Raw genomic sequence first — 27,973 nt, 5'->3', positions numbered from 1 at the left:
GAATTCTTCTTTTTTCTTTGACTGACACAGTGATCTTCACTGAAATATGCTTGCAACCACTTCCTCTTTTTCTTTCTCTTTTTTTTTCTTTTTTTACTTTAAAATAAATTCCTTTAGTTGGATGCTTTAGCTATTTCTAAGAGTGGTTCTGTGAGGAGAACTTGGAAAAAAAGGTAAGAGGTGAATTGGATAATTCCCATGAGATAATTCTTCAGATAAAACATACCCTATTTCAATAGGAGTAAATCTGAGCATGAATGGTGCCTTCCTGAGCTGAACAAAATACCATCTATTCAATAGTGTCACCTTGTAAATTCCTTAAGCAAGATATTCAGGTTTTGTCTGCTTCTGTTTCTGTGCTAGTGCACCAATATGCGAAGCAATTCAAATTCACTGAACTTTCTGTCTTGTCAGGAGACTGCCTCTGCTGAGTTGTTACAGGTTTGGGACATGCTTTTGTGTAACTTCATTGATCTACCAGAAGTAAATTTTGAGGTGCATTGCCTGTATCACGTTTTGCAAAAGAAGCCACCGGTAACATCATCATCTTGGATGACCCCAGTTAATAGAAGGTGTAAGAAGGCTTTTCTGCATCTGTATGACCACACAAACATCATGAATTTGGAATGTTAAATTATCAGATTTAGAGAGGAAAATCAAAATTCCTAAGTGCTACACCTTGATTTGTACAAAGATTTTTTATTTTTATCTGTCTATATTTTTGTATCACTGAAGATGGCAAAGTGTGATATCAGAAGTGCCTATAAAAGCCTTTGTTATTTTGTGTAACTCCTTCTTGGGGAAATGGAAGGTGAGCCTGTGCAATATTTGTACCTTACAGTTATAATAACTAGAATTTATCTGCAGAAGTTAGAATTCAAACTGTCTTGGTTCTGCAGAAGTGTAAGACGGTCATGAGATTACATTTAATGCACTCAAGAAAAGTGTTTCCGACTTCAGGTTTTAAGTTCATCCTCCTGTATCTGTTGAACAAAGAGAACATGTTACAAGAGATGGAGTATGTCCAAAGAGGGGCAGCAAAGCTGGTGAAGGCTCTGGAGAACAAGTTGTATGAGGAGTGGTTGAGGGAGCTGTGGTGGTTTAGTCTGGAGAAGAGGAGGCTCGGGGAGACCTTATTGCTCTCTGCAACTACCTGAAAGGAAGGTGTGGGGAGCTGGGGGTCAGCCTCTTCTCCCAGGCAGCAAGTGATAGGACAAGAGGAAATGGCTTCAAGCTGCACCAGGGGAGATTTAGGGTGGATATGAGGAGAAATTTCTTCACTGACAGGGGTTCTGAGGCATTGGAACAGGCTGTCCAGGGAAATAGCTGAGTCACCATCCCTGGAGACATCTAAAAGATGCATAGATGTGGTTCTTACGGACATAGTCTAGTGGTAGTCTTGGCAGTGCTGGGTTAATGGTTAACTAACGATTTTAAAGATGTTTTCCAACTTCAGTGATTCTATGAATTCTGTCAGTTCTCCGAAGTCTATATTTATCAATTACCTCACAGGAGAGGGGAAGTGGTACGTTTTGCAGAACACTTGTAACACTTGCTGAAGTGTGTGTCCTGACCTTTTCCTTTGATTGTTTTCCCCCCTTTTTCTAAAAAGGTGATCACAAGAAGTCACATTTTTTATGTATATGTTTCATATGAAAATAAAATAATAATAAAAAAGACTTATTTAGGATTTCCCCAGGCCAGTAAATGACAGCAACAGTATAAAGGGTATCTAGAAACATCCTTCCAGCTGTGTTTCAGCTAAGAGTCATTTAAACATAATTAAGTGTGCTCCATACCAGATGGAGCAGAGAGCAAGGCAAGATCCCCACTGAATAAAGAATCTTAATTAGAGGTGTTTTTTAATTACATGGGGAAAAAAAATAAACCAGCATGCTTGGATAGAACTTTTTTTTTTTTTTTTACTGGCATGAAAATTTTCTATGCCTCTTTCGTTCTTTGAGTGCTGTCAGCTTTGTAAACCTCTCAAATAGATTACTTCAGCGGCAGAACTTTTCTTTCACTGAAGTTGTTGGCATGTGATACTGGCAGTTGCGATTTTTACCAAAGAAGCTCCAGCTGACATTACTGAAGTCTCTAGTCAAAACTGCCAACTATCTTTAGTGATGGGAAAATAAGCTAGTCTTATGAAAACTATCTTACTTTTAAATCATGGGTAGTGTTAATGTTTAAGAAAACATGACCCTGTTGTCATGTGTTTATATCTGTTAACACTACCTGAAGGAGCTGAATACACAACAGTTGTGATCAACTTCAAAGAGCTGTGATCAGCTTGAAAGTATTCAATGATTATTTAAAGTATTCATTACTTGGAAACTTATTTAAAGACTGGAAAATGCATAAATGAGCATATACGTAGCATCTAGTATGAGGATCTTTTAGAAGGTCTTAGGTTTTGGTTTTGCTAGGAGATTTACCAAGACTGTAACACATGGTCACCTGTCAACTGCAATAAGTTGTTTTTTAATTTAAGGAAAAAAAATATGAAAAATATCCTTTTTTTTTTTTTCTCCTGTCAGCTCCCTCCAACGCATTGTACTTTCTAACTGTGTTTTAACATAGAGAGCAACATCTTACATGGGCAGGTAGTGACAGGACAAGGGGTAATGGCTTTAAACTGAAAGAGGGAGATTTAGGTTAGATGTTAAGAAGAAATTCTTCACTCTGAGAGTGGTGAGGCACTGCCCAGAGAAGCTGTGGATGCCCCATCCCTGGAGGTGCTCAAGGCCAGGTTGGATGGGGCTTTGGGCAATCTGGTCTGGTGGGAGGTGTCCCTGCCTGTGGCAGGAGGGTTGGAACTGGATGGTCTTTAAGGTCCCTTCGAACCCAAACGGTTGTATGAACATTTACAGTTCTAATTTTCCTGCCTTACTTTAGCTGTGGCAGCACAAGACTTAGTGTTGGTCTCCAAATCAGACCCATGAGGTGAGTTAAGCTGTGTTTTAGAATATTAGTGGAGTGGTCAACATCTTCTGCATACACTGCTTTAGAGCAACAACCTTTTTGTTCCTTTTGAGTACTAATGTTCCTAGTTTGATTTTTGATGGGATCCTTAGTTAGCCATGGCTTTCAGGGTAGAGCTGTCCTCCCTCATTCCGTTCAAAGTGATTGAGAGACTTCCCAGAGTATTACAGTCTCTAAAACATTGTCTTAACAGAACAAAAAGTGCAAAATCTTCAATGTGTCCAGTTCCTTACCACCCACAGTGGATCTGCTCAAAAAGCAATGGAAATAAGGAGATGTGAGAAGAACGAAGAGAGAACAGGATGATTGCAGGCCAAGCTGCAATTCCATCAGCTGTTGAACTTGGATACAGAACTGCTCTTTTTACATTCAGTTGGAGTCTATTCAACTCATATTTTCTTTATGTGGCTTCCACAGGCACTGGTTATAGAAAGAAAGATGAACAGCAACCATTTTTTAGTGTTAACTGAATGATTTCTGTTTAGCCTACAAAAGTTACATTGTTCGGTAGCAAATTTCTGATGCCACTAGTAAGAACAATGTTTGAAAAATGCTGTTTTAGATAATTTTTGGAGATTACAGCTTCAGGTAAGAAACACACTGTAAGAAAGTTTTAATAATTTATTGTTTTCCTTAAATTCCTTCAGTGTAGTATGATAAGGAATATTTATGCATGAACACTGTGTACTGACAGTCATGGCCCTTCAGCACACATTCTGCATACAATATAATTTGTGGCTGGACATTACAAGAGATTCTTTATTAAATTTAGCAGATTTGTAGCCATGAAATGCTCCCAAACCCGTTGTGTTTCACTCTGGACTGCATTTGACTGGAATTTAATGTTCAATACTATACAAGTCTTTGTTGTGCTACTGCATTTTAACAAAATGTGTTCCTACTTGGTGTTTTTCTTTTGATCTTTATTTTTTCCTTTTTTTCTTCTTTGAGCACCGAAAGGAGTAACCTATCGAGCTTTTGCTGGAGGATGTTATAAATGAAAATTTAGTAACCATTCCATCAGCTTTGTAACCTGGGCGAAGTGATGTGTGCCTGGTAGTGAATACTTAATGAAGATTTAAAGCATGTTTGAAATTTGTCAGGAAGAAAGCTTCCACTTTGGTTTGCTCTAATTTCCATAAATATTTATCACCTGCTATCAGTGTGAATTTAATACAGTAATAGGTATTTTGAAGTCTTGGAACAGAAGAGTTAGATGCGCTTGACCTACTAAATTTGCCTTTTCATTCATGAATGTCAATATAAAGCACAAATAATTAATGTTGTTAGTTTTTTAATCAGGATAAAACTGAGGACTTTCCAGTTATAGCAAATATAATTCTTAAATACATATCTAATGTATCATTACTCCAACTTTCTACTTTAGAAAATAAATAATGAATCATTAAATTAATCATGCAATACTACTTTTTTCCCATTAAAATATCCTCATTGTGATTGTGCAGATTTTGTCACACTTCTTGTGTTCTATGTAGTCTTAAGAGACTACAGAGAGTAGTCTGACTGACTACAGAGAGTAGTTCTGACTACAGAGACTACTTAAGAGACTTTTTTTGTAAGTTTAGGAGAGCAGTTTTTTTGCAGGGAATTTAAAAGCTGCATATAAATGGCAAATAAAATGTTTCTCAATAAAAGACTGTGTACAAATATATACGTAGTAGTTTTGTGATGCAACCTAAGTCAACGCATTTTTTACAGCTGTTTTTCTAAGGATGGAATAGATATGTGATAAAATTTGTTTTGAAATTTAAGACTACATATGCAGAGAGATGCTGAGAGATGCTGAAGCACAGTTTGTTTCTCTTCATTTTGTGGTGCATCCATATAGCTGTATTCACCTGTTTTGGGTGTACAGAAAAGATGAGCGTGTCACTGCATTCAGTGAAGGCTGTTAAAGGGTCAGAGTTGTTGGGACAAGGGGTTTGCTCTGCTGAACAGGCCCGTTGCTGGAGCTGCCATGCAGTGGGCAGGCAGTCCTGTTTGGGCAGCCAGCAGCTGAAGGTCCTGAGCAAACTGAGGTGAGGTGAAATGAATGCTGGGAAAAGCATAAAAAAATGAAAAGCATAAAAAAATGGAATTTGGAGAATATGGCATAGCTAAAGAGAAGTAAAACATTCATACAGTCTTCAGTCAAGGTGCCTACCTACCAAAGAACTGCCTAGTTTTTCATGACACCGATTTTATTTGTCATTTCTCAAATTGAGCAAATAAAATCATGTAAGACAAAAATGCAACATTAATAAAATAAGAATAAAGTAGAATTAAATATCAATCTCCTAGAATTGGTCTTAAGCATCCATTTTTAATTAAGTAACGGTAGCTTTTTATTTTATAGGTGTATCCTACAAATAATACAATTTAGTTTTCTGGTTTAAAGCATTTTTCACATCAAGTAAAAATTTTGTTCTAGTGTGATTTGAATGCAAAAGAAAAAGCTGCAGCATTTTATATGAAAGTAGCAAATGCATTGTTTGAAAATAATTCTTGAATGTGCTCTTTCTTGAATTATCAAGAAGTATTGCTCTCCATTTATATTGCAAAAGCTTTAATCAGTGAGCACACATCACTTAACCAGTTATAAAGAGCGATAAAGGAATCTATAAATTTTGCATTTACAAGATCCTGCAACGAAGGCATTGTAAGTTACTCTTTCTGGGCACCGCAGGTTCAAGCAGCACTGATGTTAAAGAAAACCGCAACATGGACAACGTTCCCCCCAAGGACGGCAGTGCGCAAGGCACCGGGGAGGGGGCTCAGCTCTCCAATGGTGGTAGCAGCAGCAGCAGAAAGCGTCTTTTGGAGGAGGGCAACAATGGCCACTCCAAATTTCGCCCCAAGAAGAGGAAGAAAACGCCAGGTCCCGTTTTGCCAAAGAATGCCCTGATGCAACTTAATGAGATTAAACCTGGTTTACAGTACAAACTGCTGTCCCAAACAGGGCCGGTTCATGCTCCAATGTTTGTGATGGCAGTTGAAGTTAACGGGCAGGTGTTTGAAGGGTCTGGTCCTACAAAAAAGAAAGCCAAGCTTCATGCTGCTGAGAAGGCTCTGCGGTCTTTCGTTCAGTTCCCAAATGCATCAGAAGCGCACCTCGCAATGGGGAGGACTCTCTCTGTCAACACAGACTTCACCTCCGACCAGGCAGACTTTCCTGACACGCTTTTCAATGGATTTGAAACTCCAGTTCCTGCAGATGCTTCCTTTTACCTAGGGTCCAATGGGGATGGCTCCTTCAGCTCTAGTGGGGACTATGGGTTGTCATCGTCATCTGCTGTAGCGAGCAGTCTTACCCAGTCACCTCTCCCCACACCACCACCGTACCCGACCACGAGCGGGAAGAACCCTGTCATGATCCTGAATGAGCTGCGGCCAGGACTGAAGTACGAATTTCTCTCAGAGAGTGGGGAAAGCCATGCCAAAAACTTTGTCATGGCTGTTGCAGTGGATGGTCAAACGTTTGAAGGATCAGGAAGGAATAAAAAGCTTGCAAAAGCTCGGGCTGCTCAGTCAGCCTTGGCATCCTTGTTTAACATGCAGCTGGATCAGACTCCATCTCGACAGCCCATTCCTAGTGAGGGGCTCCAGTTGCATTTGCCACAGGTGAGAAGCCCTTTGGTGTTTTTCAGCGTGCTTAGATAATGACCAGTAATAGCCAAGGTGAATCATTTTGAATCAGCTTCAACATTTCGGCTGTTTATTCTGCTTGGATGGATGGGTGTGTTTATTTGTGTGTGTGCTTGTGTGTGTATACATATAAATATATACATATATATACATATATATAATATATATGTATATATATATATTTATATCTATACACACATATATAAATATATACATATATATATTTATATTTATACATACACTGCTTGTATTAGCTGATTAATCCGTTTATGTCTTCTGACAATTGTCTGAAATGATTGTGTTCTGTTGGACAGAGTTGTTGCTAATGCTTTTTCAGCTTTGATCACGTCATGTAGTAGAGCACAAAGCCCACCTCAACTCCAATTTACATTGCTGTTTGTGCTGAGGAAAGACTGAACCATGGCTTGCTTGTCTTAGACATCTATGCATAGACTGAGTTCAAGTTACGATTTACTGCTTAAGAAAGTATTATTATGACACAATCGTTTTTACCAGGGAAGAAAATCATCCTCTTCTGCAAACTGAAACTGTTGATGTTAGCAAAGCTGAGTAATGGAAGTCAAGGACGGATTAGGTGAAGCTAATGTCACTTATTCCCAGGGTCTGAATAAAAGGCAGAGTTGCAGTGCATGTATCTGTGACCTGTGGTTAAATAGGTGTCGTCTAAATGATGGTGCTCTAACCAAATTAGTTAATAACTATATGCAAATTACTTAGGAAAGTAAATCGGGATGAGAAATAGTTTAAATTAAATAACTAGTGAAGTAGGGAAGGTAGCAAACATACCGGACAGAGATCAAAAAATGTAAAGAAGCTAGAATGAAGTAATTTTAAACTTTTTTAATGAAGAAAAATTCTCCCTTATTTGCTTGTGCTTCTCCCCAGTCTAAGTACAATAACGAATGTTTGACTGCCCTCTTTGTACTACATCCAGTGGGTCTTTTTAATGATATGTCTGTCTAAATCCATGTACTTGTTACGTATGTATATATACATACATATACATATAAGTTCCCGTGAATTCTTTTCAACTTTCTGTTTATTCTAATGAGAGTTTTGAGGCTTTGACCTTTGGCATCTCAAAAACATCGCTTTAAAGTTCATTAAAAATTCTATATGTCTGATTCAATGTCATTCTATAATCTGGGGTTGAAGAGTATATATAAATGTGACTATTATAAGTACATTGTTTCCTCTAGTTGCATAGACAATATGCATTATTTAGAAATTCCTATATGCTGTCTCTTTATCTTGCATAATTATTGGATTATTTATGAATGTTTCATGCTTTTTCAAGTCTAGGATTATGCTATTTCAGGTCTTTATGATTTCTTCAGTAGGTTCAGCTATTTCAGACTGCTTTTAAAATAGTGCTTTTAAAGGTGGATTTGGCACCAGACACCAAAAAAAAAATCACTGTTTTTTTTACATGTTACTAGTTCCTGAATCAGTAAAATGGTGAAAATGGGAACTGCAATATGAAGTAGGAAAGAATAATTCTTGCCCTGAATAATTTTTCAGGGTGACTTCTGGTAAGTTTTGTTCTGAGAAGGGGAAGGTAGAATCGTTATATTATCTCACAGCTCACATTTTTATCATTCTAAGGGGGTAAAGTTGTTTGTCTGCCCAGCAGATCAGTGCATAACAACTTACACAGCCTTTTTAAGGGACTTCAGTGGACCACTGGACAGTGATGGGTACTTCTGAGCTCCTTGCTTTGTGAGATTTTGACCTGCATTCTCAGTTCTGTGTACCTATTCGTTGTCCCAGAGTGTCACCCCATAAGTGGGCTGTTTCTGTAGTTATGCTGTGCAAGGTATGCAGAAACTGTGTGGCCAATTCTGGGCATTTGAGCTTAAGGTACAGTTTTAAATAAATACATTTTTAGAAAAAGCAACACATGCAAGCAACTTTTTTTCCCCCAGCATTCCAACACTGACCTTGATGCCCATATTGTCTACAACAAAGCATACCTTAGGGCCAGCTTGCATTTTACCTTTCTTACAGATGTGCATAAAAGGCTACTCCAGTGTGGAAGAGAACCCAGTGTTTGTAGGAGTAATTCAGCATACTACACCATGTGGGGAAGGGGCGGGTTGCTGGTACTGTCTCATTTAGATCCCATTAAAAGTCAGCTATTGATTTTGAGTCTTTTGGTCAGTTTGTAATCAGGACATCCATTTTCTTTCTGCACTTTGCTGTGTTTTATTACTCTGCTTGTATTTATAATTAGCTGTCAAGTTATTGGAATTGATCTATTACATCATGGTCTATTACAAGTGATTTTGTTCTAGTACATTTTAGTGAGTAATCAAAGATTTAAGCATTTGTGATGTTTGGTTGTGCTTTTGTTTTTTTCCTTTTTTTTTTCAACTCGAGTTCTTAAACAGTTGTTTTTAAACAGTGTTTAATGAATATGCGTAAATATATTAAATTTGGAGATAGTCATAAAGTGGGTGAAGTCACAAACATTGGAGAGTACAGGAGCGATGCAAACGAGGTTGAGATTTGTAACAACCCTTAGACCAAACAAAATAATGATTTTATTTGGAAAAATTGCAAACTAGAAACATGAGAGGGGAGAAAAATTCCAAGCACTGAAAGCCCAGTGGAAGGAATGAAAGTATAATGTAGCTCTGCCAATGCAAATGTTGGAATTGCTGCCTGTATTGCAGGTTCAAAATAATGCATTCTCAGCTCAGAGAAGTGGTGAAAAGCAGTGTGTTGCTCCAGACGCCTCACCTCTTGAGAGGTGCCATTACCTTCTGGATCTGGTAGGCAGCAGGCAGAAGTCTAAGGTGTCTGCAGCTAATGTGTTAATTTGTGATGCCTTGCGAGGAAAACTGTTAGAGCGGAAAGAATTGAGAGGAGCGAAAAGGTGATTGCTGCTCTGGGTGGTGATTGGGAGTTTTGGGTGAAGTACGTGTCAAAAGTTATTTACCTTCTGGTAGATGCAAGCACTCTGGAGGAAATGAAATGTGGGAATACACGTGTAAGCTATCAAGTGATAGAGACGGACAGTTGATATCAGAGATCAGCTTATTGAGTAGATACGGATATAATCATTTGGCCAGTAAAGTGGGTTATCAAGGTCCTGTGGTTTAATACATTTAAAATCAGTCTGTGCAAAGCAAGCTTATCTGCTTGTTTACAGCTTGACCTTTTGTGAAAGATGAAGCACTGTTGCCTGCGGTGAGGAAAATCTCTTTGCTGGGAGAGCGACTTAAAGCCAGTAAGTCAGCATGTGCCTCAGAGCAGATGAAGGTACACTGATAAAAATCAGGCCCTGTGCATTTATTACTCTGTGTATTAAAATGGGAGAAATTGTCAGTCCAGTGGGGTAGGGATATGCCTCTCCAAAACAAAGAAAATATTTTTATGGGTAGCTACATTTCGTAAATTGATAGCCATCCTCATTTTAGCTCCCATGCCAAGTCCAACAGGATATCCTGTATTGTACAGTAACCCACAGCATGTACCAAGGGCTCTAAAATGTGTCCTTGAAGTTTTATTCTTTTCTGTGGAAGACAACTACGTGTTTCAACATGCTTAGGTTAAAATCATTAAAACATTCAAAGTGCCTCGTTTGTCATAGGTCTAAAGATCTGGTAGGTAGCTATGGTTGTTGAGGTCTGGAGAAGACAGAGAAATGTGAACAGTATTTTAAAATAACTTCTGAAGACAGAAGTTGAAGTGTGGAAGCTGATAGAACCAGATTTTTGAAAACTGTTATTCTGAAGCCCAAGTCTGATTACTGGGGAAAGTAGCATTTCTGAGCACTGAATCATATCAAGAGCCCTACTGGGCCAGACCAAAGCTGGCAGACCCTGCCCAGGTCCTTGCCAGCAGCCTCAGCTCAGGGAAGTGGTAAGATTATAGGGGATCCTAGTACAGAGACAGTCCCCCACCACCACTGAGCAGTTCCTTGGACATCTCAGGGGCCACAGGCGCTCTGCTGGACTTTTCTATTTCTTCTTTTTTGATCTCTTTATCACCCAGAGATAAATGTCCCAGAAATCACTTGTTTTCCCTTTGATTTTTTTTTTCTTTTCCCTTAGGCACCCCCCGTTTCCCAAGGAAGGCTCGCACCTCTGTCAGAGGGGGTATTATTCTGTCTCTGAAAGAAAAAATCAGCATGGACAGAGGCCAGTACCAAATGCCCTGAAAAAAAGAAATGAGAAAAGGGCTATAGCAATTCTTACCCAGTATATTCTTCCAACCTTCAGCAGTTTGTGTCTCAAAGATTTTCTTAGCTGGAAATGATGTGTCTTTCCATTTAAGAATCCTTGATGGATTCTTACCCCCCTCCCCTCCCCCGAAATTTCAAAAATTTCTGGAACTTCTGTAAACTTTTAGCTTCTGTAGCACCCTGCAGCAGTTAGTTCCACCATTTAAGTATGTATTTTGGGAAAAAGAGTCTCATCTTGTTTGTTTTGAACCAACTGCATGCATCGTGGTGTGTCCCAGTACGATGATCTCTCTCACAGTAATGGGCTTTTTGCCAGCAGTAAAGAAGGCCACCTGGGGATTTTCAGTGAAGTCTTGGTCAAGGCTGCTCCATCTGCCAGCACTGCTGATGGAAACGGTTTCCATCAGACTGGAGGAACCTGATGGTGGAGGGTATCCACTGACATCCTGTGCTAGGAAAACCTCGGCATCAGCTTTTTAATGGTATTTCTTGGATTTCCTTAAACTGTTTACTTAAAAAGATTAGCCTGAATGCAAAGATGGGGAAACCAGAGACTTGGAGTTGTAAATGTTGAAGTTTAAAAACAGCTATTTTGATTAGCGAAAGCTGGACTGTTGTGAGAGAAAGTAACTTGAGCTACATAAATAAGCAGTGTAGTTGCAGATGAAATAAATGTAAAAATCCAATAGAGGGAGTACTTTTAAATACTCAACTAATTGTATTGCAAACTGAACTTAGGGCAAAAGCATCCTGTATATTGCTGTAGACACATTAAAACAAAATGTTAAGGAGAAAAAGTGTCCTGAGAACCAATGCTGTAATGTGTGGTTTCACTTGAAGTGCTACGTTAATCCTGGTTTAGCCTTGAGGGTGGGGGGAAAGGTAGAAAAGAAGTATTCAAATGTAGAAAAGATATACAAATTAATTATGAAAGTGATTAGAGATCTGGGAAGGCTTCTTCTGCAAGGATACTGAGAAGACCTGTGCAGCTTATTGAAAAAGGCAGCTTAGCACATACAGGAGAATTAGAATGTAACAAATTCAAGCCTAGTATAAAGATAAAACTGAATATGAAAATTAATGAAAAACATATTGAAATAATTACTATAGAATTGGAAGAAATGTTAAAGATACACTTGCACAAGCAGTCAGAGAATCTGCTGCCAGGCAGGAGTTTTTTTAAATAAATACAGGAAACTTTGGAGAACTAGAAAATAATTAACCTGTTTCATTAGTGTAGATATATTTGCACCTCCTCTGAATTGTGTGTGCTGGTCACTGTCAGAGGAGAGATAATGGACCCAGTTGATCCTGATTTTACCTACTGTGGACACTGCCAGTGCTCATCAGCTTGTGAAAATTCAGGTATGCCTTCAGCTGTGAAGGTAAGAAGAAATGAAGTTGAGGGAGAACATTTGTGCTTGAAAGAAAGGAGGACCACTGTAGATCCACAGAGCGCACAAAAGACTGGGAGGTCTTCAGTCAGTTCTCCAGTGAGACCTGGGTGCTGTCAGCCCATGTAGTGCCCCAGCTCCAGCTGCCTGGGTGCCCCATCACATTGATGCTAACCAGCGTTTGTCTGCATGAAACATCTGTGCTGTGTTGGGAAGATCTCTATGGCCTACAGAGGCCTTCCTTCAGATCCAGACAGGCCAGGTTCAGAATATTTTGAAACACAGCCGATCAGGGAGGGTTTTCTGATGCAAAATTGCTGCAAAATATTTATTAACCCGAATAATTTTGTATGTGTAGAAAAGAACTGGTTTCACTGCAACTTCATCAGAGAAAAGAACAATGCACCCAAAATAGCTTTGAGCTCACATGACTTAATGAGCAAACTGTCAGCTATTTTAGGTCTTTCCTTTTTTGAATTACCCAACTTTGAATAATGATTTAATGCAGGAGAGTGCATTGAGAATCTGTGTCAGATGTTAGGGCACTCATTGGGAAGGTGAGAGGTGAGTTCAATTTCTGCTACAATTAGTATTTATTTATATGAAAAGGAATATATAGAGAAAGAGAAGTGAAAGATCCATACCCAGACAGGTCAGTGGCCTAGTCTTGATGTGGAGCTTTGTGTCCTTGATTTGAAATGATCTGAAATGGGGACAGCAAGGTCATCATTTTAGGTCAGTAAGTCTTGTTCCCTGTTGTGCAGTGGCCTGATCATAACCTGCATGATTCTCATCCAGTTCCTACCTTCCCGTTTACCAAAAATCTGTGTCTTCTGATGATTCAGTTATTTCTGCTCTATGTCATGTGGTGATGGCAGAGAAATTGCTGGTAAGGCTGCCGTAACCCTGTCTGGAGTCCCAGTAAGGACTCTGCATTCTTTAATACACATATCAGTTATTCAAGGTTTCATTTGTCCCCGTGACTTTTTGTTCCCAGGTCATACAGAGATCGTCGTGTGGCTGGGCTTGGAAACTGTTTCTGGGAAAGCACCTAGTCAGGACCGTGCTCTGGAGTAATGATTTATATGTTCTTTCAGAACCTGGCGTTTATTTTCAGTGCCCTTGAAACAATTTTAAGGTCTACAGATTGTTAAAGCTAGTAAGAGAAGTTTGGAGATTTTTTATCTAGTAGGGTCTCTATCTCATTTTCACCTCCTCTTGCTTATCAGGAGTAAAAGGAGTTAAGGTGAGGACCCGAGTTTTTAAGCATGTTTCATGTGGTGAATAATTTTTTTTTCCTGGTGCCTTTATTTCCAATGGACCTGAACACAAGACAACAGAACAAGATAGACCATTTTTTTTGAGAAACTTTGCCTCTTTGTTTTTGGAGGTGGTTGCAGTGGACTGAGTTTGCCATGATGGCCTCCTTGGTACAGAGCCCTTGCTCTTGGCTAGGCTTCCTCCGTGGTTTCCCAGGCCCTTGCCTGACTTTATTTCTGAGGCATCCTCCACCATAGGTGTATGTTAGGTGTATGTTGCTCATCTCCCTTGTAACCTTTAGTAATCTCACTGCAATAGAGAGGCCACGTTTCAGCCCTCTCTCCTCCTTTCTCCTCTCTCTCTCCTTCCATCGCTTTTCTCCTTTTTATAAAACTGGATTCAGAATATATCCATATTAATTTCAGAAGCCATAGTAAGGGTCAGTGAGGAAGAAGTTTCTATTTCAGTTTTTTAATTCAGGAGACTAGTAGCTTACAAATCTTACTGTGAAGTTGAGAAAATTGTAGGGTTAACCCTAGAAAGCTCATATGTTATCTACAGCTGTTACCTTCAGCTGTTGTAATTATTACTCTTTCTGTGAGACTATTATAGAGTATTCACCAAGTATAATAATAATAAGCATGTTCAGCATCTGGGAAGTGTATGTAAAGCTACAACGATTGCCTAATACAAGCTTCTTCAGAACTTTAAAGAATCTTCTCTATCCCTCAGTCTGCAAATACATAAGCAAAAAACCTCTCTTAACATCTGTCCAGAGACCGACTTCATCAAGACTTCCTTAGCCTTCATTTAAAGGAGAAAGAAAAGTGCTTCCCCCCATGCAGGACTGTCATTTTTTATCTCTCATGTAGCACCTGTCTGTACTTGGTTTTGCCCGGATGCGAGCTATAGTAGGGGGTAGCAATGGTGCACGGTGTTCTGGTGCTCTGCTTCCCATCCCCTCCACTGTGCTGCAGCAACCACCAGCCCCATGATGGGACCAGCACTCAGCCTTCGTGCTGGTGCCCCGAAAGCCAGGCACTGAAATAAGCACAGGGAGGCAGGAAGAATTTACCCCAGTGTGGTTCTCAAGGACTGTACCTGCTTTAACTGCAGCGCTAAACCAAAGCATCTAAATCTTTTATGCCTGGCGCTGCATGGAAGGGATTTAATGCCAGGCTGCAGGAATCTGCATGTAGAGATGTTTAAACCTGGGTTTTCCTGTGGGTGTGAAAGTCTGAAGTCCTGTTATGGTCAGTGCATGCCTGGGGGCATGATGGTGTCTGAAAGAGCCATCATCCTTAAATGGCCTCTTCTTATGGACACTCTTAATTTGTCTAAAAACAGTGCCAAAAAGGGTTTTCCTGCATTGCAGCTGCTTCTGTTTAACATGTAACTTGCCTTTCTTAGCCTTTCCTTTCGAAGTGATCGACTATGCTGCTGTGTGTATCACTGGGGCACTGGATTTTGTGTAGTACTTGCAGAAAACAGCTAGTACCAACAACAGATATTTACACGGTGGTTTTTGCTCAAAACTAATATTGCATAGATTGCCCTGGTTTTCAGAGTCTTTTCTGGTGAAGATTCAGGAATTTGAGTTTGATTCATCTCTAGTTATTATAGTTCCAGCTGCCTTAAAATCAGCAGGTGAGATTAGCTGCAGTGTTGAACTGAACCATCATTGGAGTTCAGCAAGAGCAGAAATGGTATCTTGAAGTTTTCATTAATATGAATTTAGTCCCCATAGAGCCTGAACGATGTTGCTTGTCAGCACAACTGGCAAGTTACAGCTCTGTGGCTATTGTTCAAGTTTTCCTTAAGGTGAAAGAGTTAAGTCTTCCTAATTTTCAGACAGGTAGGTTATACAGTGATGTCTTACACTCTTAAATTTGTATGTCTTATTAAAAAAAAAAAAAAACACAAACAAAAAACAAACAAGAAAACTCTTTTGAAAACAAAATCATTCTTATTTATGCAGTAACTAGGTAATTAATTTGATTGTTATAAAAGGTTTCTGTGTTGCTTTGAAGAGGCTGGTTTTGCACTTCAATCTTTCTTTCAGGTCCAACACTGAGGATGCTGAAATGAGATGTTTTGAGGTTTGAGCATGAAAATACTGACTCATCTCTCTATTCAGTTGTTCTCCAAAGCCTCAAAAGTTCATAGTGATCATGAGTGTAAGGTATTTTGATGCTTAACGTAAGGCTATGTGACCCTGTCGTGGAGCACAAAGAACTCTATTTCCACATATAGTGAGCTCTGAGTGTTCAGTGTGCCTGAAAATTGGACCTAGCCAACTCCTTGACATAGTGCAGATGCAGCAAAATCTTTGTCCAGTTTTAAAGCAAACAATACAAACACTTCTAATTTGTTGTGTCAAATCATTTAAAAGTGCAGATCTTTATAACTTAATGCTATTGTAGCTTTTTTTAGTTGTTTAATTTTCTAATGTGCATTTCTGTGTGATCCAACAGGTTTTAGCAGATGCTGTTGCACGCTTGGTAGTAGATAAATTCAGTGATTTGACAGAAAATTTCACATCTCCACATGCACGTAGAAAAGTCCTTGCTGGAATTGTCATGACAACAGGTAAAGAAAAAAAAAATACTGTTTTAGCTGTCTAAATACCAGGGCTTTGTTTGCGTTCTAAGAAACTATATTCTTTCTTCAGTCAATCAGTATTGAAATATATTTTTACTGTTTACTCTTCAAGGTGCATTAAATATAGCAATTAAATCTTGGCTAAAGATGATTAAAGGAAAATTAGATCTGCAAGTGCATCTGTTTCTGGAGCTCCTGTGTTCTGCGTAGTTGAGACTTCTGAGATAATTCATAATCTACAAAATGCATGAACCTTTTAAAATGAGACATTGAACTTTTTGAAAGTAAATCTAAAGTAAATTTCACCACATTGGTCACACAGATGGCATTCTTGTTTTTGACATGGTATATAAGAAATTACGATTACTTTCCAAATCTTTAAGGTTTTGCACTTTGTTAGTTTGTCTTGCTGTATTTCATTCTCAGTGCTTTGTGTCTCAGTCATTTTAGGAGAGGGGGTAGCTGGCCTCATCTGTTGTTTTTTTTTAAGGTTGTACTTTGATGAGTATTTATTTCATAAGCAGTGAGAGCTCAAACATCCCATTCCACGTGTCCCATTCCATCACTAATTCCTAGCTATGCCCCTTACGTTGGCAATGCTGCAGCACAGCCAGGTGGTGGGCAATGCTGTCACTGAGCTGTGTTCAGGACCACTGCTGGTTTGCTCTTTCCCACACCCACACACAGCTTCCCATGAATCTGCACCACTTCAGGCCGGGATGCACACCGCAGCTAACTCTACGCACTGGCAGCCTAGGCTCCCTTGCACTGGCACCTCCGGGAGATGATCTTGTATTGTGGATAAAACACCTAAAACACCTAAACTTCAGGTGCCTGGGGCATGTTGAGTATGTTTCTTCCCATTTGTCCATACTGCAGTAAATATTCTATTGGATGAAGACAGCAGAAGGCATTTAGCAGGGCCAGCTGCTTTCTGTATCTGGTGGTTTTTGCTTTGTTTTGGTAGAGGGATGCAACATTTTGACCTGTCATTCCAAATTCTTCATGGAACTGACTGTTTTAATGATAAAAGTAGTTGTTTGTATAGAAAACATGCAAAATATTTTTAATTCAATTGTGCAGAATTATTTAACACCAAGAACTACGTCTCTAGATGTCCTGTACTGCTGATAAGCTTTAAAATGGGTTAAGGATTTGAACTTCATTATCTTGTGTTACTTTTCATGTTGATGGTTTAATACCCTTCTATTCTGTCTTTTTTTTTTAAATAAATCAGTGCCTTTTAATAATACATTTCTAAAGATGCTGTTAATATCGTTAATATCTGCATATATGGCCAAACGGTTGCCATGCTGTAAGCCAACTGGCTGCCTGGGCTCAGAAAAAACGCATCGTCTTTGGAGATCAGGCTTTAATAACTCTTCCTGAAGCAGCAATTTTTCCCTGCAGGTTTTCAATTTCTAACTCATCTGAGCTCCAAAATGAAGAACTCACAAGAAACATAGACCATACTGGTAGAGGGAAGATGAGTCTGAGTGAAGCTTTTGGTTTAAAGAAAAAATCAGAAGAAAAAATATTTATTGAAAAGAAACAAAGAAAAGAGCCTTGTTTGAATTCTGCAGGATGATCTCTTGCTAAATTGCTTGTGATTTTAATTGTATCTTCGTTCTAAAATTTTGTTTTGTCAGGTACAGATGTGAAAGATGCTCTGGTAATAAGTGTTTCTACAGGAACAAAATGCATCAATGGTGAATACATGAGTGATCGTGGTCTTGCGTTAAATGATTGCCATGCGGAAATTATATCTCGACGGTGCCTGCTTAAATTTCTATATACACAACTTGAGCTTTATCTAAGGTAAGCTTATGGGAAGATAAGCTGACCACATGGAGCTGTAAAGCTGTCAGAAAATGTCTTCTAATTATTTGAATCTGAAACACTTGTGCTGACATGCCCTGCTGAAACAAACTGTGTAAAGTAACACCTGTTGCATTAGAATGTTTAACTGAGAACTGAAGCTCTTTGCCCTAAAGTTTGAATTGAACAAAACATGTATTCAGTTAGGTGTCAATCTTGAGAGGAAAGCACAGACAAAATTACAGGGAATCATTTTGTAATCTGTAAACAAAAATCTAAATCAAAATAATCTCAAGTGATCCGATGTGTGACGTTGTTTTGTTTTCTGGTAAGTCCCTGAAAGATCACTGGGGAATGTAAAAGGCTCTCTATTTCTTGCCTCCATTCTTTTTTTCATTTTTTAATTTGTAATAACTTGTTAGAGTTATATTTTAAGATTTCCAAACATTATGTGTTTAATGCCTGTTGAGACTGACCAGCTTATATTATTTGTACGTTAATTTTGGTTTTGACTATATTTTTGTTCTCTGTTTCAGCAATAAAGATGATCAGCAAAAATCCATTTTTATCAAATCAGAACAAGGCGGGTTTAAACTGAAGGAGAATGTGCAGTTTCATCTCTATATAAGTACGTCTCCTTGTGGAGATGCTAGGATTTTCTCGCCACATGAAGCAGCACAAGAGGGTATGATAGCAGTAGTATTCTAGTATTGGAGTTTAAAGTATTATTTGAGCATGTACTAGTGATATGGTTATGTAGCTAAATTGCAAGGAGTGATAGAAATTGTCGTGTAAGCCAGCAGCTACGTAGGCTTTAATAGATTCTTCTTACTGTAATGCTATCTGTAAAATATTTTGAGAATATTTTTCAGTTGATTGTAAGCAGTTTTTGTCATTTAGATCAAGGGGACAGACATCCAAACCGCAAGGCAAGAGGACAGCTGCGAACAAAAATAGAATCTGGGGAAGGAACAATCCCTGTGCGCTCTACTACCACTATCCAGACGTGGGATGGAGTATTGCAAGGAGAAAGGCTACTTACTATGTCATGCAGTGACAAGATAGCAAGGTGAGATACTAAATAATTGTTTTTTCAGTGGAATAAGAATGGAGGGTTGCATGACAGCTGCAGTGAATGTGCAGGTTATTGCTTGGTTTCCTTGCTTAGGTGTAGCATGGCTGCAACTCCAGTTATGAAGCTCTGATTCTTCACCTGCAGTTGGTGCCAGACCTTCTGCTGGCTTCAGAGGCGAGGTGAAAACATTACCTATCATTTTAGCAACTTAAGTCATGACAGCCTTGTTTTGTAATTTTCACTGGAAAATATCAGATGAATGCCTTTTTTTTTCTAGTGTAGTATGGCATTGGCAACACAGTGACAGTGCAATAAATCTACTAGCTGTAGCTGATTAATTTCCTCTGATTATATATATCCTTGTATATCAATAGTGCAGATGTGTTCCATGGATAAATTTAGATTTTTATTATTTTATGCAGGGAAAAAGTGTTCCAGTTAAAAACATGTCCATTGATGGTCATTTTTAATTTCTAGCTTCAAAATTATTTTAATGTTAGTTTTAATATTTTACTGTAAATAAATATTTTGGTTCCTGTACTAGTCCTTTTATTTATACTTTATCTGATATATTCTTATTCTTTGTTGTCATTACTGACAGACAAAGATAAAGATTTTTGAAAACTGTGGACAGACAGATGACACCCCTTACCCCACCCCCAGTTTAGCAGTAGTAAGCTTTAAAAAGTACCAGAGGTCTGGGAGAGTTGCTGGAAGATGGTAGTATTATTTGAAATGAGCCTCTTTGTTCTCGTGAAATAGATGAGAAATGCCAAGTATTTCAACTGATGATATTTTAATTATTTTTTAATTATAAAACCTGTGCTGATCTGTCAAGTCACACTTAGTCTGATTCAGAATTTATTAAGTCTATTTTAAAAAAGAAAATAAATGGAAATGTAATTGTGAACTGTGTACGCCAAATCAAAAAATACAGGCTGAATGTTAGGTGATTGCTTTTTTCCTCTAGTCTTGTCTCAAGTAGTCAGCATCTTTACTGAAGGAAGACACTTTAGTTTAAATCCTTCTAACACAAACAGATAGGGCCACTCAGAAGCCACTGTATTGGGTTGTTGAAAGGCAATTTTACAAAAATGACATTGAAGTTTTTTAATAGTATTTTCAATAGTTCATCAAATAGATTTCCCAGCTTCATGTCAATAACTTCTCCTAACCATCCAATGTGGTATTCATGCTGCATTCATTTGACTTCTTTTATCACATCATCGTTGCTGTTAGTGAAATTAAAACTTGAAGACAGTTATTGAGCTAGAACACATTTGACTATTTTGTTGATTTTGTGTGATGCAGAACAGAATCCATCTCTCGCTTGCGTAGCTAGCTGTCACCTCTCCTTGGGGCTAATGGGAATAATTTTGTTTGTGCCAGTGAAGGAAGCAAATAGAACCCCTTGACACAGAACAAAGACTGTATGACGGGTAAGGAGGCCCAAATTTTCATATTCTTTTTTTCTTTTCTGTTTTTCTTTTTTTTTTTTTTTACATTTCCCTGACATTTATGACCATGTTTTGTCCATTTAAATTTGAAAGAATGCATTGCTATGTAGTTTCCAACAGTCAGTGCTCCAGAATGCCCTTGCCCTGTGCACTTCCACTGAGCTTTCCAAAAGGTTCACAGTCCCAGCGTGGAAAACACATGGATGAATAAAGTGCAGGATTGCATGTGCAATCCTGAGCAGGAAAGCTCTTTGTATCTGAGCAGCCATATCTGTGTGGATTATATGTATAACCCAAGCTGTTACTTTCAGCCTCTGAGTGCTTTGTTGTAGTGTGCTGTCTAGCACCCTCCTGAGCCTGGTAGGAACACCCAAGAAACTTGCAAAACTTCTGTTAAACTTCTCTTTTTCTGGGAAAACAAAAAACAACAACAACAAAACAAACTAAATAGTAGAAGGTCTGCAGTTACTGCTGCTCATTACAGTGATGGGCCAAGCTCACCGTTAGTAACGGGTGAGCTCTAATGCCATAGTGGATGGAATTCCTCGGGCTGACTTCAGGTGCTGATTGTACATTGGCAGACTTGGCCATGCTAAGCCAGGGTTTGGATTGTGCCACAGGCTGAGACAGGACGTGTGAAACAGGCTTTGGCTGTGGAACAACATGGGTCTTCTGCTTCCCTCCAGACAGCTCAGCTCACCTCTTCTTCACCAGTTTAGTTGGAGGCAGATACTCAGCACCCCTAAATGACCTCCTGAAGGGACACTTTCTGGTTGTGCTGGAAGAGACAGGGGAAAAAAAAGAGAAAAAGTCAAGAGATATGAGAGCTGTGCTTTTAGGTAGGAAGGAAACGAGGGGTGTCAAACTCTAACTTGCACTGATGTCACCAGGAGAAAAAATGAGAAATAGCAAAAGGCCTGCATAGGTAAAAGTGAACGTAATTCCATTTGGATCAGGAGCATTAGAAAAGGATTGTCCTAGTGTGTTAGTTCATGGCGATGTTTCAGGGTGGTGATATTCTATGACAATAATACCTTTTGGGAGGACATTAATATACCTGCATTTGTTTTAAATGTATCCTAGGCTCTATTATATCCATGATGCTTTATTATGCATATTTTTGTCATTCTCTGTTTGATATGTTTTTCCCCCCACATTCATTTCAAGTTTTTCAGCTTTAAATAATTACTTAATTTCTCACAAAACATTTCAGTTGAGGTTTGCTGTCTTGCTAAGCAGAACAAAATGGTTTTTCACCTTTTTCACCTTTTTTTGTTTCCTAGCTAGGAAGTCTCTAGGAATTGAGAAGTGATTTAATTAAAAAGTGGTCCTGTTGTATAAAAGAGAAATTATTGGTGCTGTTCTGCTCTAAAGAATGTTACTTCTGATAATGTTTGGTGTGAAATGACGTCATGTGCCTATGTACTGACCTTGTTTTGCAGTATTTAGAGTGGGATATCCGAATGGAAGTTTATAACTGTCTATTTCCCTGATGGCTTTTCCTTCTTGACCCCACCATCCAGATTTCTTGGACTGATGAGGTTGCACAAAAAGAACTTAAAATCCTGTGTGTGCTCACTAAAGGCTGTACGTATGTTCTGTTTGTGCCCATCAAGCTTTTTTCAAGTTTGAGAGTCATTTTATAATGGAAAGCTCCATGACAGAGCTGGTGTGATTTCTGAACAGCAATAGGAAGAACATTTCTTCTGAACAGTTCTTAGTCCAAGTGACAGATTAGAATGCCTTAATTTTGATACGTGATGGCTGTGTGATGCCTAGGTGAAAAACCTCAGGGAAAGCAGAAGGAAAACACTACCCAGCATCATGTAACCACTCGAACCAGTGACTTGAGTCTTGGCCCAGGCTCACCAGTATGCCACAGATCCAGGCAACACTGGGAAAGCTGGGACAAATCAGAGCTGTGCAGCTGACAGCCTAGGTTCAGCTACAACAAATTCTCTTTTCTGTAATTGAAAATCTGACCTCAAGATAAATAAAAAGATGCTTGTGAGAAGTGCTGCTGTAAAAGATCATAGGCTTCTTGTGCTTGGTGACTTGTGTCAGTGTGGGGCACTGACTGAGCCACTTGAGGTAAAAGACTGACTCTGCTTCACGTGACGATGTTGCTTCCTGTGTATGCTGTGAAAAGGAGGCACCGATCATAGAGACTCAGTTAATCTCTTAGGAAAGCAGAGAGAAATCAGATTTGAACATGGCAGAAAGGAGGTCGTGGTTAGATTAATTAAATCATCTCTTCCTGTTCATTCTGCAGCATCTAAGCATCTAATAGCATCTGAGTGGTGAATATAGAATAGGAAAACCAATGAGTACGATAATTTTGTAAAATCACATGTCCCCAGGGTGGTGCTCAGCTATAAAACCCTGGTTGTAGCTCTCAAGCGAGCACGCTACACAGAGAGTAGCATCTGTAAGTAGTCAGGAGCTGACCACTATTAATTTGCAACTTCATTGACCAAAAGTTATATATGTATTTATGGATTACTTCAGTGCAGGTGAGGCAGGATGTGAATCCAGCTATGTTTGTGGGAACAGGCAGTTGTTTGCTGTTGTGTAGGAACTACTATAGGAGACTGAGACTTGGATTGGAAATGTTCGGATCTACAGAGCTGTTGTTGGGGTCTAGTCTGTAAAGATGGTGAGATGTTGCAGTTGGAAACAGCATTTCTGTGAATGCCTGTGTGCAAGGTTACTTCTTAGATGAGGTACAGGACATGGCAAAATCTTGATGACGGCAAACATTTGGTCTTTTCGTCTTATTTTGTACCTAAGTGTGCCTGGGGAATTCTAAGCTGTAAAGCAAAGTGTGAACACAAAGTAACTTGAGCTATGCTCCCAAGGAGACAACTCAGCAGCATTTTCTAATTGGTGTAATTTTTGATTCTGAAATCTGAAATTTTTCAGATCACTGAATTTTTTTTATGCAAAACAAATACTCACTAGAAAGCACTGTTTCTATACAAGAAAATACTTCATCAAAAACAATTACCTGTTGGTACAATTTTTATGGAAAATTTTCAACAAAATAGTAGTGTGTAGGTCAGACCAGATGTAACTTGTTTCTCATCACAATATTCGCTACACCTTGCATCATTTTTTTTCAGCAGAATGGCCCCACTGACATAAATGAGTTTATATTACAGAAAGAAGTATCATTGGTTCGGTGTCTACTCGCTTTCTAAAAGCAAGCTAACTAAAAGCTAATTTTGGGAGTATGCTTTCCATAGTGTATTCTCTGATGACGACACTGTTTTAGGAGATTAACATTACCCATGACGAGCTGCTGCATTCTCCCTGCGTACTGCAGCTCCCTGCCTCTCTCAGTGCAGTTGTTTATGGAGCTGTGCTGTAAACCAGATAAGAGAAACTGCATTTTCAAAATACAAGGTCAGTGCTGTGACTTACAGTACAGCTCTGGCAAGGCACAATGCAGGGACAGCACCTGATGGTGCTTTTTATGTTCTGACCTTTCCAGTGGCAAGCAGCTCTCTCTACCTGCCTGTTTTTCAGAATATATATATATATACATATGTGTATATATATATATGTTATACATATATATGTGTATATATATATATATATATATAAAACTTGAATCATGTCACTGCTCTGACTTTATGGAGAGCCATACAAGCAATTAAATTAGAAGACAGAGGAGGATCAAGGTTGTGATATGCAGAGTCCTCTTCAATTAGACTTAGTCCCGGGGGAATGATGGAGCACAGCTTCATGCTACAGATTACAGCATCCTTTGTCTGTAATCCTCCCTATGCTTTTTAACTGTTAGAGCAGCTCAGTGGCCACATTGGTGGATAAACTTATCATTTCTATTTTCTTGTCCCAGAAAAGCAGCCTCAGCTAATATGTGTGGTGATGGGAACACAGCAATTCTTAATCCAGGTGCTAGTAAGAGCCACTGTGATATGTCAGCTATTACATCTAAGGAAAACGGAGAGCTATGGTTTTGATATGTAGCTTTTGTTTACCTTCTTATGCTTAAGTACTTTCCTAACTGTTACTAGAAGAGCTTTAGAATATTTTTTTTGCCCTATCAAACACAGTAGTGGTTATATATCATCTCATTGAGGCCCTGGTAGAGAGTGAAGCAAACTACTTGGTGACTGTGTCATGAAAAGCTGCTCAGAAGTGAAGAGAATCAGGTTAGGACAAGTAAATAAGCTTTTGTTTGAATGCACTGGCATCACATCAGGTTGCCTTTCTGTGCATTGTGCATCACTTGCAGAGCTGAAGGTGAAGGGGATATTGCATGCTGCTGAACCTTGGATGCTGCTCAGCTGTGGGTATCCCTGTCTGCACAAGGTGCCCCACCTTCCCTTGCATTAGGATGCTGTCTCACTGGTGGAGATCTGACCAACCAAACAAATGTGATCTTACTCAGGTACTGAATAAATCACCGTTAACTGTAATGAGATCAGGACACACAACTCAAATAGAGCCACCCGTTTCTAAGTGTTAGTCTAGAACTAAATCCTGTGGCTCGTGGTTTGCAGCAACATAAAAGCTGTTATTTAAAACATTAATTTTGGTTTGAAATTTTATAATCCTTGTGAAAGAAAATCTCTTGATTCTTGTGGTAACTTAAAATCTGAACATTCAGAATATCATATGAATTTTATCAGAATATGTCATCAGAGGCACTGGTTTTATGCTCAGCTAGACGTATTTTTCCAGTGTAAAGTTTTACACTGGAGGATGTCTCCCTGCCTACTGAGGCTCTTTTCCTCTTCAGCAAACTCTTCTCTGTGAACTGTACCTTAGGCATTTCAGCATTGCCATTGACATAATGCAGCAGTCCAGCATTCTGTCTAGTCTTGTGCTTTAGTGCATTTTTGTTGCTGTTGTTGCAAATGTCGTGCCATTTTCTTGTTTTAAAGGTGAGACAAGTTATTGCCTGGGTCCAGTATGCTCTGTGATCTGCACAGTAAGATATGGACCGAAGATCAAGTCATTTTATGCAGGAGTACTGCATTTTTGCCCATGGCTGTTGCAGAAGTGATTTTAACTGCTGATTTAGTGACTGGAGACATTTTTGCCACTATCACATTTTAGAGCCATCAAATGTTCCTACCTGAGCACTGTGCCATGGCCAGGGTCAGATACCATTCTGCTGCAGCGTGCATTGCAGAAGAAAGCTTTGTTTCTGTGTTATAAAACCAATGTGAGCATTGGAGGGTCTGGGTTTGCAAGCTAGATTTACATAGCATTGGTTACTTCACCCGTTTCTCATGCTATTTTACATATTAACGTGAAGAAAAAAAAACCATTTTGTTAGGTGTTTCGCTGGCTTGGTGGAAAAGGCAATACAAGAAAGCTGGAGAGGGACTTTTTGTCAGGGAGTGTAGTGGTAGGACAAGAAGTAATGGCTTTAAACCAAAAGAGGGTAGGTTTAGATCAGCTATCTGGAAGAAATTCTTTACTCTGAGGGTGGTGAGGCACTGGAACAGGTGCCCAGAGAAGCTGTGGATGCCCCATACCTGGAAGTGCCCAAGGCCAGGCTGGATGGGGCTTTGAGCCACCTGGCTCAAATGGCAGGGGGGTTGGAACTGGATGGGGTTTAAGGTCCCTTCTAACCCAAACCATTCTATGATTCTATCCTGAATTTATTAACATTTTTTTTGATAAATTTTTTACTCTCAGCTCTGCGTCTCGTGGTTTGTAATGAACCTATGCAGATTTGGCCCACTAACTTCAAAATAAGTCTCAGTAAATTTTAGTGCTAAATTGACAGCTTTTGTTGACAAACATTCTGACATGTCGTGCTTGTAAATTGGCAGGAAGAGTCAGTTTTACCATTTCAGGTTTCAAAAGGCTTGTGTCTTTTTGAAAATTGATGCATATTATTGGTATAGCTACTTCTCAGTTTATATCTGTAGAGGTTGTTTTTGCTGTATGTGCTAATGTGAGTGAGAAATTAATGTTAGCCAGAAAGAAGTACAGTATAAATAGGAAAAAGCAAGAAAGCCTCTGCATAATCCTTTTTGCCTCAGTTACAATCTACAGAACTTCATTTGGGTTTCATGTTTATCTCTGACTCACTGCCAGTTTCTGAAATGGTTATTTATTTCTATGGATAATTATATCTTTTATTGTAACACTTGAAATTTAAAGGTAATTTTACAAACCTAATCACTATCCAACCCTGCCTGATCAATTTTATGAGGTTGAGGCTTTGCGTGTATAAATGGTTTCTACAAACCTTGTATTTACAGTTGCTCTGAATCCATTGCTCACAGTGATACAGCCCACCCCAGCAAAACCAGCAGGCACGTGCAGTTATTACAGAATAGGAATTAACTGTAATACAGGTTCGTGTAGTTCACCTTGCAGAAGTTTGTTCAAGCGTCTAAACTCCTCATTTCAATTAAAAGACCAACTTCAGCTTTAGCTTTGCCAGAGAAGGTCACCAAGCGTGGGAGCTGGGGAAGAAGCAGCAAAACACAAACTCTAGAAATACTGAAGATGGGAACAAGGGAAAAAGTGGTCTGGCAAAGGTTTTGTTTAGGGAGCAATGGCTTGCCAGAGGAATACTCTGGCTTTTTTTTTTTAAATTTCCATCCATCACTCAAGTACTGTTGAAGAAAAATAAGATGTAATGCGCCTAAGCTAAGGAAGCTTAATTTGTGTTTCAGATACAATTGTAAGAACCCAATTTGCTATGATTACTCTTGGATTCTTTCCAAATGTTTCTTCCATAATATTATCTGTCTGTAGTAGTCCATATCCTTCTCTATCCTGCATGCAGGTAATATTGCAAATAACAAGAAAACACTATTGTGATCTATTTGGCAATTAACGTACCTCTGTGCTTACAAAATTGTAGTCAAGGCAAAGTCCTCAGAAAGTCATCTCAGTACTGGGAGGCAATAATTTTTACTTGATACCTTTAACCTTATGTTTGGCTGTTCATTGCATTTTCACTGTCATACAAAATAGGCCATTATATAATGTAATTTTTGTTAGTAGAGTATTTTTACTCATACATTAGGGCCAGCTTTTTTAATGACAGGTGAGTAAGCTAATCCATACTGCCTCAATTTTTACCCTCAGTAAAGATATGCAAATAAATTGTTTCCTCAGACTGCAATTTTTGTTTTACCCTTTCTTCAAAATTTTGCAAGACTTGTAGCCAAAGCATATAGTTCAGTTTTTCGCAGTAGTGAAGCAGTTGTACTATACAATTTCTAGCCTGAACTGATGATGTATAGCCATGCCATCCCAGCACAAGGTGCAAGAAACACTTTTAACACAATCAGAGTTCACTCATTTCTTAGGGGATCCTTGCATCTCATATTGGGGTGTGTATTTTAATAAGGACAACCATTTCATATGAGCACAACAGCTTCCGTTGTGCCATTTTTAATTTTTATTTTTATTCAAGCACCAAAATAAATTTTCCTTCTGCTTGGGTACCCAGTCTGGATGTTGCAGTTGTACTCAGATACACTATTTTAATAGTGACAAATTGTTTGCAAGTATACCTCAGAAAAGA

The 27,973-nt window shown here is 38.9% G+C and overlaps 1 protein-coding gene across 12 annotated transcripts in view; it reads left to right on the top strand.

The window, feature by feature from the left end:
- Positions 1-27,973, top strand: part of ADARB1 (adenosine deaminase RNA specific B1) — a 76,107-nt gene that overhangs the window by 33,738 nt on the left and 14,396 nt on the right. For 7 of the 12 annotated variants that reach the window (XM_080601077.1, XM_080601084.1, XM_080601083.1 and 4 more), the window contains exons 4-8: positions 5,672-6,606; positions 15,969-16,083; positions 17,745-17,913; positions 18,450-18,598; positions 18,814-18,982. In XM_080601077.1, coding sequence (XP_080457203.1) covers positions 5,672-6,606; positions 15,969-16,083; positions 17,745-17,913; positions 18,450-18,598; positions 18,814-18,982 — 1,537 coding nt within the window. Of the gene's footprint in view, positions 1-414; positions 6,607-15,968; positions 16,084-17,744; positions 17,914-18,449; positions 18,599-18,813; positions 18,983-27,973 lie in introns of all 12 variants that reach the window. The other 5 variants (XM_080601080.1, XM_080601088.1, XM_080601085.1 and 2 more) reach the window with 5 other exon arrangements.

Source organism: Anser brachyrhynchus (genome assembly GCF_964034855.1).
Source record: "Anser brachyrhynchus genome assembly, chromosome: 7".
Lineage (NCBI taxonomy): Eukaryota > Metazoa > Chordata > Aves > Anseriformes > Anatidae > Anser > Anser brachyrhynchus.
Note: the sequence above shows the minus strand (reverse complement) of the source record. Positions and strands in the feature narration are given on the sequence as shown.